The sequence below is a fragment of the Eleutherodactylus coqui genome, chromosome 4 (assembly GCF_035609145.1).
Source record: "Eleutherodactylus coqui strain aEleCoq1 chromosome 4, aEleCoq1.hap1, whole genome shotgun sequence".
NCBI lineage: Eukaryota > Metazoa > Chordata > Amphibia > Anura > Eleutherodactylidae > Eleutherodactylus > Eleutherodactylus coqui.
This window is the reverse complement of record NC_089840.1, coordinates 61882565-61898755: the sequence shown is the minus strand read 5'-3', so window position 1 is coordinate 61898755 and position 16191 is coordinate 61882565. Positions and strand designations below refer to the sequence as shown.

The 16191-nt window shown below is 45.9% G+C and overlaps 1 protein-coding gene across 8 annotated transcripts in view; it reads left to right on the top strand.

Annotated features, from left to right (window-relative positions):
• Positions 1-16191, top strand: part of MYO18A (myosin XVIIIA) — a 328523-nt gene that overhangs the window by 293650 nt on the left and 18682 nt on the right. For 6 of the 8 annotated variants that reach the window (XM_066599574.1, XM_066599569.1, XM_066599570.1 and 3 more), the window contains 2 exons: positions 128-172; positions 14191-14313. In XM_066599574.1, coding sequence (XP_066455671.1) covers positions 128-172; positions 14191-14313 — 168 coding nt within the window. The remainder of the gene's footprint in view (positions 1-127; positions 173-14190; positions 14314-16191) is intronic. The other 2 variants (XM_066599575.1, XM_066599571.1) reach the window with 1 other exon arrangement.

Sequence of the window (16191 nt, the reverse complement as noted above, 5' to 3'; positions counted from 1 at the left end):
CCACAACTTTCTTATAGCATTGCCATCTCCCATCCGATCTCATTGTGCTCATATTTTACTATTGATCTTGCTTTTTTAGTTCTCATTGAACATGTTCTCATCTTTTATTTCATCTCCATGTTTTTAGTCTACAGGATATGGTGACCAAGTATCATAAGCGCAAGAATAAAAAGTGAGATTGAAATGTTCCCTCATATTTATTGAAGTATTCCTTAACCTTAGCATGCGCTCAGCCTCAAAACCTTCCCTAAAAGTATATTTTTCTTTGAAGATTCCGGGTCCCGCCATAACTGCATGGTTATTTTCTGACCCCGACGAGTGCATGCCTATCGATATAACCCCTTTTACCATATTCGAATCCAGTTTTAATCTGAATGCATAACCTGTGTTCTCCTTGCAGTCTGTCTTTACAATGTTTTAACCATTAACATTTTTTTTAATCTAAAGTCCTTCTTCAGAGGATCTTAAAAGATGTTTAGTTAATTCTTAGCTATTCCATATATCCATAATGGACAACAGTTGAAAAGAACTTGACTTGTATTGAGCAGTTATGTATATTACATTAGCACTTTCGCCAAAGTTTTATTTGAGGTACGCGGACGCTACCTCACTAACGATTGCTTTCAACTTTTTCCATTGACAGCAGTGAATGGTGCTCGAGATCGTTAGATCTCATAGGCAAATAGTGACTTATGTAATTTAGGGTGCCCTTACGCATTAGGCTAAGTTCATGTCACATCTGTGATGTATGTTTAGCATGTCCATAAGGTTACATTAGTGTTCTTTAGGCCTCTCTTTCTGGCTGGTATATATCAGTATACTGCAAAAAAAAACTAAAAAGGTATCAAATAGCATAGTAGATAAAAGAAGGATTAGGCAAGTTGATTTCAGCATACGAAGACCCCATTTACACTGCAGGATGATCGCTCAAAAGTCGCTCAAACGACAGTTTGAGTGACAGTTTTGAGCGATCATCTTTGCATACTCTATAGTAGCTACTAAAGAGCTATGCAGACGGAGCGGGACACAGCCGCTATCACTCAGCAAACAATACAGCTGTATTGTTCTCCGCGATCACAGCCAGCGTCCCGCTGTGAACTATCAGCAGGACACCGGCTGTAAGAATCTTATCAGCGCTGATAAAAAGTTCATCTCTTAATTCAAGAAAACTAGAATTGAGCGAGGAACAACTTGTGCACGAAAACTGCACGATGTCCGTGCATTTAGACCCAACGATTCTCGCTCAAAAGACGGCTTTGAGCGATTTTTGAGTGAGAATCATTGGGTCTAAATGGGCCTTTGTCCTTTCTTACCTTGGGAGATAAATTGGTAGCAACAGCTATATCATGTGTATGACCAACTTAACTCATTTAAAACTAAGCGTCATACCGATTTGGTCGTGGTCTTAAATCCCTACCGATAGTAAAAATATGGTGCATGTTTATAGCTCCTGCAATCTACCTGGAATAGAAGACAAAAGCGGCTTATAAAGGCTTTTGTCTTGTCTTTTTCCAGCCTACATAGTGCTCAGTAGAGTAGAGTAAGCGGCAGCAATATTTCCTAGTCTATTGCACTCAACTATTACATCATTGCTGGGTGCTCCTTGGCATGGCAGAGCTGCCGGGTCTTAGACCCAGATCAGGTCTGCTCGTTACTCCTTTTTTAAATTTATTTTTTAACAATTTTTATTGAAAGTTTACACGGGAATATGACAGTAAGATAATGTATGTAGGCATGTATGGTCGAGAAACTAACAAGCAGTCTGGCTGGGTTAGTGGTAACCAGATGATTCAAATCCGTTATAGCCAGATTTTTTTTCCCCGCCTTTCATTGTTGCATTTGTCCTGGAAATCGCTCACGAACCACAGTGACCTGGCCAGGGCCCTGCTAGTTACTTTTGCCATACTCCGTGAATGTTTTCCCCTTTAACTGGGACTCCTAGAGCTGCTGCTCCTAAGGATGCCCTAGTTACAGTGAAAAAATGAAGGAAAAGATAACATTGTCCCCCAGAAGTCTTATATAATGTCATGGAAGTTTAAAAAAAAAAAAAAAAGTTATAAAAAGAAGTTTAAAACATTATGGAATACTCAAGATCAATATCAGATTCTTGGATTTGCATAACTTTACATTTTCAGTTGCCCACACTAGATTCTTGGACCACATAGAAATACACAGAGTTGTTTATAATATAACAGGCTGTGGTCAGTATTGTGATGTAGAGTCTGGGCATTTGGGCATTTAACCCCCAACAGTCACATTAAAGTTGGAAAAGAACTCCCCAAAATGTCAATTTTTTAAATTGTAGATTCTGAATTTATGTCTTATGTAAATATATTTGATGCTGACTACTTTCACTTTAAGTGCATTGGGGACTAATTTTAGCTTAAAGAGCCAGTAATTTGTATTCCCTTTTGTATTTCAGTGGTCAGAACTTAGCTTTTTTGTCAGTGTAGCTGTATGAGACCTTGTATTTTGCGGGATGAGTCCTAGGTTTTATAACCAATTTGGAGTACATATAATGTATTGAATAACTTTTTTTATTTATTTTTTACTGGGGGGGGGGGGGAGCAATGGGAAAAAATTATTTCATTGTTTTTTGAAGCTTATTTTTATGGCTTTCGCCATGTGGTGTAAGTATTGTTATCTTTATTCTATGGGTTATTACGATTATGAACTAATGAAGTTCTATTTTGTTTTACCACTTTTGCACAATATAAACACTTTGTAAAGGCAAATAAAAAAGGTTGTGTGGCACCACATTCCAGGACCAGAGCATTTTAATTTTTCAGTTGACTGAGCTACATCAGGTAGTTTTTACTGGTACCATTTTGAGGTTTGTACTACTCCTTTAATTATTTTTTATTCTTGTTTTCGGGAAGCGAAATGTTCATAAAACTGCTATTTTTGGCAATTTTTTTTTACAGAATTTACCTTTCTGGATAAATAATGGAATTTTATAGTACAGTTTGTTGTAGATGTGGTTATGCTAATTATGTGTAGGGTTTTTTGTGTTCTTTTCTTTTTATTTTTGCAATATTTAAAGCATTGTGTAAGGGGAAATAAGCTTTTTAATTTTTTTTTTCTGTAAAAACCATTAGATGCCACGGTCAACAAAGACAGCAGTCTCTGCGTGGTAAAATGTGTAGAGGAGTTTTTAGATGAGCAAGTCCTCCCCATTTCAGTCTTTTTCTGGGAAAAACCCATTTATGACAATCAGAGAGCAAATATGCTATATGATTGATTGGAGGTGATAACATGAACAAAAAATCATATGGGTGAGAGAGATATACTGAAAAATCACAAATCTTCTATGATACCAGCCTGCCCCCCCCCCTCCCTTCCGCTCTACTCTGCACACACGGACTGAAAACTGACAGCTTTAAATTCAGTATTCCCGACCCCACTTCAAACAGCTGTAGCTCTAGTTCTGTAAGGGTTCCAAAATGCTTTTGGTGTCTTTTTAAAGCTACGAATCTTTGCTTTAAAATGACACTAAAAGCATGTAGCCCTGATAGAACCGGACCTAATGGATACACTCTCTGTGCAAAATTGTAATGTCCTTTTGACGCAGAACAAACAAAACTTGTCCTAAACTGCTGTGGGAAAAGGGGTGTTTAAAGGAGTTTTTCAAGTTATTCTTATATCGTTCTGAGCCTCCCAGTGCCCAAAACTATATGAAAATAAATGTAATCACTGTGATGGTCCAGCGCCACAGCCTATAGCAGATTATGTCACTTGGCCAGAAGGCCTAGTGATGTCTGGTAAGCTTGTCACGTGGTGGGTCCTCTGAGAACCCCTTTAATTTTAGACTGTGGGCAGATGGGATCCCTCTAGACCTAATCAATGGCATTCCTGCCATGGCTGGCATTGTAGTAACCGGTTGACCTTCCTATTTCTACGGCGCAGATATTTTCCCAATCTTTCCAGCTGTACACAATTTTAGTTGGCTAATCAGACAAATATATGATTACCTCGCTAGCCAAGAAAAAAAGATTTTGATCAGTTCTTCTGATTGACGTTCTCCAGTTCGTGTCTGGATTTGTAGTGCTTCCATTAAAATGAAGTTACAAGTCTGTCAGCTGAAAATGTTGCAGATGTTAGTGTATTTACACATGCTGTTAGTGCATTCCCAAAACCATTGTAAAGCGTTTGCCATTTTGACTGTGTAGCACACGAACGGCACATGGGAAACTTTTTGAATACCAGACTTCTTGAACTTTCAGATCTTCAGCCTGTACTACATTGGACAATCATTATCTGTAAGGGTTAGTATAGTCTGGAACTATGGGTTACCTATTCGTTGAAAAGAAGTGCATTACTATCAGTTTGGTGTCAGAAGGCCAAGGTAAAGAATATCCAGGCATAAGTTGGAGCATGGTCTGTTCTCTGTGTCTCTAGACACTGAAAAGCCTAATGTTAGCGAATAAAAACCTCATTGCTACTAATGCCTAGTACCTGTTTCCAGACATGCTTTCAATTTGAGCAGAGATTCTCCCTTTCTCCCGGGAGACCGGTCTCAGCTGCCTCTGTGCAATGGTAGATGGGAGGGTGGAGTGTAGAGAGGGAAAAAAGAAAAGACGTGAGGGAGTTAATGAGTGAGGAGAGGTGCTGTTTATGCTATTACCCAGCCAAGCAGTAAAGAAATTATTTCCATTTACTCTGGGTACAGCCACAGTTTCCTTCACACATAATGAGAACAGGAGTCCGTTCTGTATTCAGACCATGTCAGAGGAAACTACTTAAAGCAGGCAGGGAATGGATTCAGCAAAGCTCCCGAGCAGTGTCGGAAATCAGATCAGTGGTATGCTAGGGTGTAGAGGAGGGGAGGCTGACGGATGTTTCTGTGAGCCAGGAAGATGCCGTAATTTATAGCAAGGCTACATGTGTCAAGCGGATTTACAAGTTTTGCTTGGTCCCCGTGTAGGTGTAAGTCAAATGGGATGTGATTATGGCCCTTGGTTTCCCGTTCTCACCTTAAGCACACTATTTACTTGGTCCATCAAATTGTTATTCATCTCCTAGGAGAGAAACGTTAAACAAGGCCAATTCTTTAGCTGCCATCACTTTGCTCATTCACTTCGGGGGACTGTTATTATTCTAAAGTAGCGGTCCGAGCCATTTTTTTTCCTTTTTTAATGTTCTATGAGATTGAGATGCTCTTTTTTTCGCTGCTAGCTTTATAAAGCTCCACAAACAAACATTTTTAACTGAAATAAACTCTGTCAAGGTTGGCAGAGTTTTAGATTTCACAGTAAAACTCATATCTAAGCGATGAGCTATTGGTTAAACCAGATTCCATTACAGAACTGTAAAGCGAGAGGGAGATCTTCAAGATCTATTTTCTTAGACTGGTAAATAGAAATCATATGGAAAAATTCTTTAATTCTGGAGTGACTGTTCCAGGGCAGAAAAAAACATGGTTCAGCTCTACACCACTGTGTCTACATACATTGACAGCCGGCCAGTTTCATGGCAAACAACATTTTTCATCAAGGGTTGTGCAGTTTAAAGTGACCTTACAGGTCTGGAGAAGCAAAGATGGCCAATCTGATGCACACTGTCAAACTACTAACAATGACCTGTTTGTCTGTGCGGGAGTGGGTTTGTAAGTGACTTACATGCTCTGCCCCTGATCACATGGCGGTGGGTCATTATCTTCCAATTTCCAGACAGCTGGGAGAGCACCAACGATGGACAGCCTCCTGGGGAAGTGCCACACTGCATAGGCGTCCCTAATGCAGGTCCAGTGGGTGGCCAGTCCCTCAGTCATCCCTAATGCAGGTCCAGTGGGTGGCCAGTCCCTCAGTCATCCCTAATGCAGGTCCAGCGGGTGGCCAGTCCCTCAGGCGTCCCTAATGCAGGTCCAGCCGGTGGCCAGTCCCTCAGGCGTCCCTAATGCAGGTCCAGCCGGTGGCCAGTCCCTCAGGCGTCCCTAATGCAGGTCCAGCCGGTGGCCAGTCCCTCAGGCGTCCCTAATGCAGGTCCAGCCGGTGGCCAGTCCCTCAGGCGTCCCTAATGCAGGTCCAGCCGGTGGCCAGTCCCTCAGGCGTCCCTAATGCAGGTCCAGCCGGTGGCCAGTCCCTCAGGCGTCCCTAATGCAGGTCCAGCCGGTGGCCAGTCCCTCAGGCGTCCCTAATGCAGGTCCAGCGGGGGGGACAGTCCCTCAGGCGTCCCTAATGCAGGTCCAGTGGGGGGGGGGGCAGTCCCTCAGGCATTTATGATTCAAAGGTCACAAGACCATTCAGATAATTGATGGCTCAATACCAGATAATAACGAGGCCTCGTTTGATAACAATCTACTCAATGGGCATAACTTAAAAGTTTTACAGGCTCCAATCAATTTTTAGTTTCTCATTAGTTTTATTTTGACAAAACCGAGAATATAAGAAATAACTTATACAAGTATCTATTCAATATGCTGTAATGAGGCAAATGGGCAGGGTTTGTCTTTATGAGAAGACATACAAATAAACTGTGATTTTTATCATGGAAGACACGCTGCTGCCACTAACCAACCCAAAAAGGTTTTAAATTGCTTGATTAGTAGATGCAGGTTAGTAGAGCCACCTCTAGAACCAACTCTGCAAGCTAATTCAGTTTGTTGGCCCACAGCATGAAAATTTGAAACATTGAAGCATCTTTGAAAATGGTCTTGATTTTAATCATGTTTTACGGTTCTGCGACTCCATAGTAACTGACTGCAACCAAACTCCTTATAGTCTTTTGCAGTCGTCTTCTCTTTGATCCATTCTGTACTTCTTGCTAGGCTACTAAATATATAGTAGCAATAGTTTGGAGACAAATGGAAGAGATTATGGCTGCATTATCAGACTATATGGAGTTTGTTTGTAGTCTGTTACCAGGAGACCCATAGGCCTGTATTGGGGCTATAGACACAAAATGATCGGATATTTTTAATCAAGACCATGTCAGAGTTGCATCATTTTCCATTTTAGATGCACTAGGACAACACACAAAATTTGTTTAGCACAATTTTTTATTCTTTGGAAGGATTAAAGCTAGAGATGCGCGAGCGTACTCGGAAAAGCACTATTCGCTCGAGTAATTTGCTTTATCCGAGTATCGCTGTGCTCGTCCCTGAAGATTCGGGTGCCGCTGCGGCTGACAGGTGAGTCGCAGCGGGGAGCAGGGGAGAGCGGGCGGGAGAGAGGGAGAGAAAGATCTCCCCTCCGTTCCTCCCCGCTCTCCCCTGCAGCTCCCCGCTCCGTGCCGGCACCCGAATCTTCAGGGACGAGCACAGCGATACTCGGATAAAGCAAATTACTCGAGCGAGTAGTGCTTTTCCGAGTACGCTCGCTCATCTCTAATTAAAGCATATTAATCATGACTCTCAACATTACATTCATTTAAATAGTCAGGGGGTTTACAAAGTTGGGCAAAATGCCCAGAATTCCATTCCCCGGTATTACTTACGGGGTAAAGTAAAATTCAAGGTTCTGTTCCTTTTAATAGATATACCCCTAGTAAAATGGAATCAGCCTGAATAGACCTGTAACAAAAGTAACACTTAGACTAAATGCACACGGGCGTATTTGCATTGCGGACTCCAGAGCGGGCGCCCGCCTCCGGATTCTGCAGAAAATACTGCCCATAAACATGCTATTGAAAATCACTTTCCCTGTCCTTGAACGGAAATCAATCGCGATTTTTCCGCTCGTGGAGGGGAAATTGCAGCATGCTCTATTTCAGTGCGGATTCCGCGCGGACGGCTTCTATTGAAATTAATGGAAGCCGTCCGATCTGCGTCCCTTCCTCAATGATCATTGTGGAAAGGTCGCGGAATCCACATTGTCTCTTAGCGACGGTGCGGTATAATCTGTACTGCGCATTTGTGCGGGCGTGCCGACCGTCACATCAACGATGCAGATTATGAAGAATCCAGACAGGTACGCACAGACTACCAGCTGGGCAAAGGGTCGGCTTCCGCGGCGGGATCTTGCATGCAGAATACGACCCGGCTATGTGCATTCGGCCTTAGTGAGAGAGACAAATATAAAGACAGTGGGGAAGCACACTGTTTAATATAGTAGGTATTACCACACGGGTATTTAACTGAATAGTTTGAAACGCGTTGGTATATCTATGGAACGAACAACCATTTTCTATGTTTTTAAATATTTCTCCTTAAAAACTGGTGGATTTTACTTTTTTCCTGGACCTTCCTTTTCCTGTTTTTAAAGGACCTTTAAAGTGTACTTCCAATATAAGAGAGTCCACCAAAATGGAGTTACCCTGCCAACTGGTATCTAATATTCACCTTTAAAACTTGCCAAACATACAAGAGGTATATCTCCCGCCTATAACCGCCTGAAGAAAACTCTTTATTCTAGGATCAAGTCTTCATATATATATATATATATATATATATATATATATCACCAATGAAAAGAATCCCCCCAAGTTGAACTTCACTTTGATAGAACAACTTCAAAAGATCAGTAAAAGTGTAGAATAACAAACCGAGACTTTCAGAGCCCAGCCTGACGCTGCAGTTGATGGAAGCCCGTAGTTGGCCATCGGGGCTGCGGCTCTATCCTGCACTGTCTCTCTAGCTGAATTCTTACGTTGGGCCTCAATTAAAATAAGTTTCCTCGACTGTCAAATGTTTTTGTTCCTGAGCCAGTGCACTCGCTCTACCTTTGATCATTTGGACAGTTTACTATTAGTTCATCATTTTAGCTACAGTAGGTGTGAAATTCTCTTATCCGAGATGCTCTGGTGTTTTCAATTTCTTTCACGTGTCGGTAAAGCCGGCTCCCTGATGAATAGTACCAGCTGCCAGTTTGAGGATGACGAGTTCGGACGATGACACATTGCCGTGACAGCAGCCTTTTTAATACACTGTGCGCTGCAAATTAGTTTTCTTTACATATCATCACTAAATATTATGTAACGCTGCCTTGGCTGAAATATCCTTTCTCACTTACAGCCTACCCCGCCGCCCAGCCTTCTGCTCTAGTCATCTCCAATACGGATGCCAGGCCAGAGATGCTGAAATATTTATTGATTTTAAATTATTGTAACAGGCGAGTCGGCTTAAATTACCCGTGATGCTTTCAGGTTTGCAAGCAGATGCCTGAGTGAGTTTATCTTCACACTGCAATTGGCATTCCCATTTGATGCTAAACCTTTATCAGGCTGTTCTAATGATATGAATAGTTTTTAAATGCAGCAAGGTACTGTGGGATATAGCGATACCAAAAATTAATTTTTGGCTTTTAAGGACTTAAGTAACAAAGAATAGCACATAAAACAGAGACTCGTTTTAGGTGAATTGTTTAATATTCAATAGCAGATAGTCATTTTCTCAGTATATTGTAATTTGGGGGCTTTGGCTAATTCTGTGTCCTGTGAGGGGGAAAAAAATGGCTGTTACAGTTTCAAACACCTGAGAAAGTCATGAGAGATTTGTGCGTTGCCCGGCAGGGGGGGGGGGGGGGGAATCCCTTTAATGCTCTGGCAGGGGGGTGGAAATCCCTCTAACTCCCGGCACAGGGGGGGGACGCCTGTAATGCCCTGGCACAGTGGGGCGGGGGATGCCTTTAATGCCCTGGCACAGTGGGGCGGGGGATACCTGTAATGCCCTGGCACAGTGGGGCGGGGGATACCTGTAATGCCCTGGCACAGTGGGGGCGGGGGATGCCTGTAATGCCCTGGCACAGTGGGGGCGGGGGATGCCTGTAATGCCCTGGCACAGTGGGGGCGGGGGATGCCTGTAATGCCCTGGCACAGTGGGGGCGGGGGATGCCTGTAATGCCCTGGCACAGTGGGGGCGGGGGATGCCTGTAATGCCCTGGCACAGTGGGGGCGGGGGATGCCTGTAATGCCCTGGCACAGTGGGGGCGGGGGATGCCTGTAATGCCCTGGCACAGTGGGGGCGGGGGATGCCTGTAATGCCCTGGCACAGTGGGGGCGGGGGATGCCTGTAATGCCCTGGCACAGTGGGGGCGGGGGATGCCTGTAATGCCCTGGCACAGTGGGGGCGGGGGATGCCTGTAATGCCATGGCACAGTGGGGGCGGGGGATGCCTGTAATGCCCTGGCACAGTGGGGGCGGGGGATGCCTGTAATGCCCTGGCACAGTGGAGGCGGGGGATGCCTGTAATGCCCTGGCACAGTGGGGGCGGGGGAGAAGGGGGTAATGCCTGTAATGCCCTGGCACGGGGGGGGGGGAGAAGGGGGGAATGCCTGTAATGCCCTGGCACGGGGGGGGGGGGAGAAGGGGGGAATGCCTGTAATGCCCTGGCACGGGGGGGGGGGAGAAGGGGGGAATGCCTGTAATGCCCTGGCACGGGGGGGGGGGGGGGGAGAAGGGGGGAATGCCTGTAATGCCCTGGCACGGGGGGGGGGGGGGAGGAGGGGGGAATGCCTGTAATGCCCTGGCACGGGGGGGGGGGGGGGGAGGAGGGGGGAATGCCTGTAATGCCCTGGCACGGGGGGGGGGGGAGGAGGGGGGAATGCCTGTAATGCCCTGGCACGGGGGGGGGGGGGAGGGGGGAATGCCTGTAATGCCCTGGCACAGTGGGGGGGAAAGAGGGGAATGCCTGTAATGCCCTGGCACGGGGGGGGGGGGAAGAGGGGAATGCCTGTAATGCCCTGGCACGGGGGGGGGGGGAGAAGGGGGGAATGCCTGTAATGCCCTGGCACGGGGGGGGGGGGGGGGAGAAGGGGGGAATGCCTGTAATGCCCTGGCACGGGGAAGGGGGGGAAGAGGGGAATGCCTGTAATGCCCTGGCACGGGGGGGGAAGAGGGGAATGCCTGTAATGCCCCGGCACGGGGGGGGGGAAAGAGGGGAATGCCTGTAATGCCCCGGCACGGGGGTGGGGAGAGGGGAATGCCTGTAATGCCCCGGCACGGGGGGGGGGGGGGGGAGAGGGGAATGCCTGTAATGCCCCGGCACGGGGGGGGGGGGAGAAAGAGGGGACTGCCTGTAATGCCCTGGCACGGGGGGGGGGGAGAAGGGGGGAATGCCTGTAATGCCCTGGCGGGGGGGGGGGGGGGAGGGGGGGAATGCCTGTAATGCCCTGGCACGGGGGGGGGGGGGAGAAGGGGGGAATGCCTGTAATGCCCTGGCACGGGGGGGGGGGGAGAAGGGGGGAATGCCTGTAATGCCCTGGCACGGGGGGGGGGGGGGAGAAGGGGGGAATGCCTGTAATGCCCTGGCACGGGGGGGGGGGGGAGAAGGGGGGAATGCCTGTAATGCCCTGGCACGGGGGGGGGGGGGAGAGGGGAATGCCTGTAATGCCCTGGCACGGGGGGGGGGGGAGAGGGGAATGCCTGTAATGCCCTGGCACGGGGGGGGGAATACCTGTAATGCCCTGGCACGGGGGGGGGGGAGGGGGGAATGCCTGTAATGCCCTGGCACGGGGGGAGGGAGGGGGAATGCCTGTAATGCCCTGGCACAGTGGTGGGGATGCCTGTAATGCCCTGGCACAGTGGTGGGGATGCCTGTAATGCCCTGGCACAGTGGTGGGGATGCCTGTAATGCCCTGGCACAGTGGTGGGGATGCCTATAATGCCCTGGCACAGTGGGGGGGGGATGCCTGTAATGCCCTGGCACAATGGGGCGGGGGATGCCTGTAATGCCCTGGCACAGTGGGGCGGGGGATGCCTGTAATGCCCTGGCACGGGGGAGGGGGGGGGGAATGCCTGTAATGCCCTGGCACGGGGGAGGGGGGGGGAATGCCTGTAATGCCCTGGCACGGGGGGGGGGGAGGGGGGAATGACTTAAAGCCCTGGTACGGGGGGGGGGGGGGGGAGGGGGGAATGCCTGTAATGCCCTGGCACGGGGGGGGGGCGGAATGCCTGTAATGCCCTGGCATGGGGGGGGGGGGGGGAGTGCCTGTAATGCCCTGGCACGGGGGGGGGGGGGGGAGTGCCTGTAATGCCCTGGCACGGGGGGAAGGGGGGAATGCCTGTAATACCCTGGCGGAGGGGGGGACCCTTCATCCCGCCAGGATGAAGGGATTCCCTGTACTGATGCAGGGCTGTTATTACATAATAACCCCTCACATCCACGGGGCTTTCACATGGTAGAAAGTACAATATCTGCTGTGATCCTACCCTTATATAGTGCAGCATTACACTCTGTGCTACACTTTTTGTTCCCCGGTTGTAGCCCTTAGATACTTTTCTAAATGTTTGTAACATAAGATATCAAACCAAAAAGACACATCTATTCGAAAAATTCCTATTATGCAATAAAACCTGTGATTTCCCCCCCCCCCCCCTTCTTCTTGTTTAAAATCAGTAAACTCAATTCATTTAATCAAGTAACACACACACACTAGGTAAAATATATTTTTTGTTTCCAAGGATTTAATGCTAGTTTTGTCTTGCCTAGGTCACATGTAAGTGATGACGTGCTTTTATTGCATCATAACTTTGTTTTTATACCAATTGAGCTGGCCTTAAATCCTATGCAGCAGATCCCTGCACTCATCAGACCCCGTCAGGGCAGCATATACTTGCCACCTCTCGAGGCCATGGCAAAACCAATGCAGGTGCTTGGCTTGTCTGATTGTCTCTTGCCGACAACAGAAAGTATTTTTCAGATTACCAGGCAGCTCCACACTTGCAAAAACAAACAGATGCATGGGCGCAATGGCACGTTTGTTGGCAGTCTGTCAGGATTGGGGGGCGATGCATGCAGCTGCATAGGATTTAGGGACTGCTTAAATACCAACTCAATTGATATAAAACTAAAGTTAGGACTCGATCAGTTACATGTGACCTCAGCAACACAAACTAGCATTAAATTCCCAGAAACAAAAAAAAAATTTTTTTTTTGTTACCTAGTGCTTTGCTAGTTGTATCAGGTATAAACCATTAACCCCTATGTGGCCTACGAGGTTACTGCATATCTTTTAAAAATTGGTTACAGCCTCAGTGCATCTTTTGTTTATATATAAATATAAAGACCATACAAAATATATTGATCTTGAGTTACGGCCCGTATTAAAGTCTAGAGCTGTACTCACAATTCGGCAAGCTTCAGAGCTGAAATCTAAAAGCATTATTTGCTGCTTCTCCATAAAAGGCTTGTTATGCTCATTTAAATAGCCCTTTGCGCAGGCTGATTTAGACGGAATGAGGGAGAATGATCGTTCGTACGATATGTTCAAACCACAAAAACTCGCCCTAGTCGGCAGCACATCCCCTGTCTACATTGAGAGATGTGCTGCCAACAACTATATAGATCCTATCGGCAGGCAAACAGGTGTTTGGATGTTAAATTCTGCATCTTCCAGTATCTTCAGTGCGCTTGCATAGAATGTAATTAAACTAAATACAATATGTAGGGGGGATGTATAGTGTAGAATATGCTAGGTTGGTCATGCACGTCATATTATTACAGCTTTAGTTATTATCTTGATTTAGGCTGAATGACTGGTGGAATGTGAAGTATCTGTATGTCTTTGGTTCATATTTGTAATTGCCTTCTTACACCTAAAGTAAGGTTTATTGATCTAGACTGGTCAATCTCTCTAAGGCCTCCTTCCCACGAACGGTTTTCCGCCGCGTGATTTGCGGCGAAAATCTCCTGCGTTGCCCGCAACTATTAGGTTCTATTGAACCTAATAGCCCAGGGCACACAGTGCGGAATTCCACCGCGGAATTCCGCACCGTGAAATCTCCCGTCCTCACCCGCAGCATGCTCTATTTGCCACGGGTGTATGCGCTGACGGCTTTCATTGCAGTCAATGGAAGCCGTCCGTTCACGCTATCTCCCGCTGTAACACAGCGGAAGATAGCGTGAAAACGCTTTCCCGCCTACCGCGCGGCGGCGGTGGGCGGGAAGCGTCATGCGGGAGCGAAAACGCCGGATCCGCTGGTAAGTATGGGGTCTCTGGGGGGCGCCGTGACGGGCTTCGCCGCGAAATATTCCGCGGCGGAGCCCGTCATGCTCGTGTGCAGCCGGCCTAACCCACAAAATGAAGTGCCAAACCCTACCAGAGGCGTTCGTTTTTGTAATTCATACTTAAAATAGGCATTTCAAACTAAATAATAATAATAATAATACCTGATTTACTGCTAACTTTTCTGTGTTCCTCTTTAAAACGATATTATGGCTAACCCTATAAGACAAATTACGTCATGCACTGTCCTCCTGATTACCTGACTAATTTTCTTTGTTGATGGATTAATTGGTGTCTTGCTTTCTGCCAGTGATGGAGACTCTGATGCAGACTCTGAACTCGATGAGCGAGTGGATGGAGTAAAGTCTTGGCTGTCTAAAAACAAAAGTTCTTCCAAAGCCTACTCAGATGACGGCAGTTTAAAGAGCTCTAGGTCAGTATATGTTCTCTTAAGATCTTAAAGTTACATTTTACATGTCTTTTTACAGTTCTTATCCAAAAAATGTTATTTTCCAAACGTGGGTATTAATTTAAATGAGTCAGCTTTTATTGATTCTGATTGGTGGAAGACCCCCAGGATGTGCCGCCTGGCTGATAAATTGAGCAGGAAGACGATCATGTCATTCCTAATGCCATTCTGCAGGGAAAACATTGCTGATTTAGCTCTGTGGCCCTTTTATTCTGAGAATCAGGTGGTCCCAGAGGTTAGACACCACAATCATAAAGTGTTGGCAAGTGATTGGAATACCCCTTTAAAGGGAATCTGTCAGCACTGAAGTAGAGCTGGACAAACCTTACTTGGGTATGGTTACTGAAGAAGCATACCTTCTGAAAATGTCCCAGGCTGGACTGTCTCCGTATGCCCGGAGCATGTCTCATAACACTGCCCTCTGTGATGTGGATGATGTAGCATTCAAGAGGCAGTTGCAGACCCGCACATGCGCAGTTGAGTGCAACAAGTTGGCCCACAAAAGGGCCAAGTGATCTGCATATGTGCTGGTTCAAAAAATTTCAGTTGCCCCATGGATGGAAGTCATCCATGTCACAGAAATAGAGACATGAGGCGCTATGGGACCTACTCTGGGGCACCAAGGATGGTCCGGCCCTCCCACGGAATCAGTCGGCAAGCTTTAGCATGCGGTGCAGCTCATTTTAAAATCCTATTTCTAAAAGTATGCTTTCCTTTGGTACAACACTGAAGTAGGGGCAGTTACAAAACTTTTTTGGTTATGGTGACCAGTTCTATAAGCTTGGAAGTGCTGACCAGTTCCCATTTGAGTTGCACTTTTTTTTAATATATATTTTTGAATACAATTAACCCTTCATTTTTACATACAGGTTTTTAAAATAGAGAACAAATTGTCTCTAAAATTTGATCCTCCTTTATAACCAATTAATTATCAGGCCATCTCAATGATATCCCATTAAATGATTCCTGTCCCTTAATTATAGAAGCTGAAGAACAACCCCCTGCTTCCGTTTCCTCAAAGATCTTCCACTTCCTAAAAACTCACTTATTTTTTGCATCACCTCTCGGGTGACCCACAAGTTGGGACTGTACTTCTTTCTTATTAATTTCCACCTGATCACTGGGAGAATGTATATACACTTGCTCTGCATCCAAAGCTCATCACTGAAGGGCCCTAATGACATCCCAAAATTTAGACTTATGTACGCTAATCTTCTGTATATAAGGACCCTATATAATGCCTTCATAGCATCACAGACTAGAGACATTAATCTGAAAAATTCCAATAGAGCCTCCTCCGTTTAGCATTGCCATAAAGCTGGTTCAGCCAATTTGTATTTCTCAAGCCACTAATTTGATAATCGTGCACACTAATGTCCTCATGTGAATGGCCTTGGACAAGACTGACCCATTTACAACACTGTTCATTAACATATGAATATCCACTCCAGTATTAGGTGTATTCATATGCTAGCTAGGCTATTCATATGTTCATATGTTAATGAGCTGAACTGAAGGATTTACTGGATTCAAGTATGCAAGCATTAATTAGAATACAATAAATAGGAGTAAAATGGAATCCATTAGCAGTAGCTAGCCTGCTTGTGGACAGCTTTCATAATTCTTCTATACTGCATAGAGTTATAAAAAAACACAAAAGAAACGAAGTAAGTGAAAACATAAGAAGGACAATAAAACTGTATTCTAACAATGGTAAATGGTACTTACTATGACGTCAATGTTATTCGGAGGTGCAGCTTGACTTTAAGCTTTATCTCGTTAAATGTGAACTTTGAAGAGCAGTTATTGGGTTATCCCCATTGCACCTACTATGGAATGATG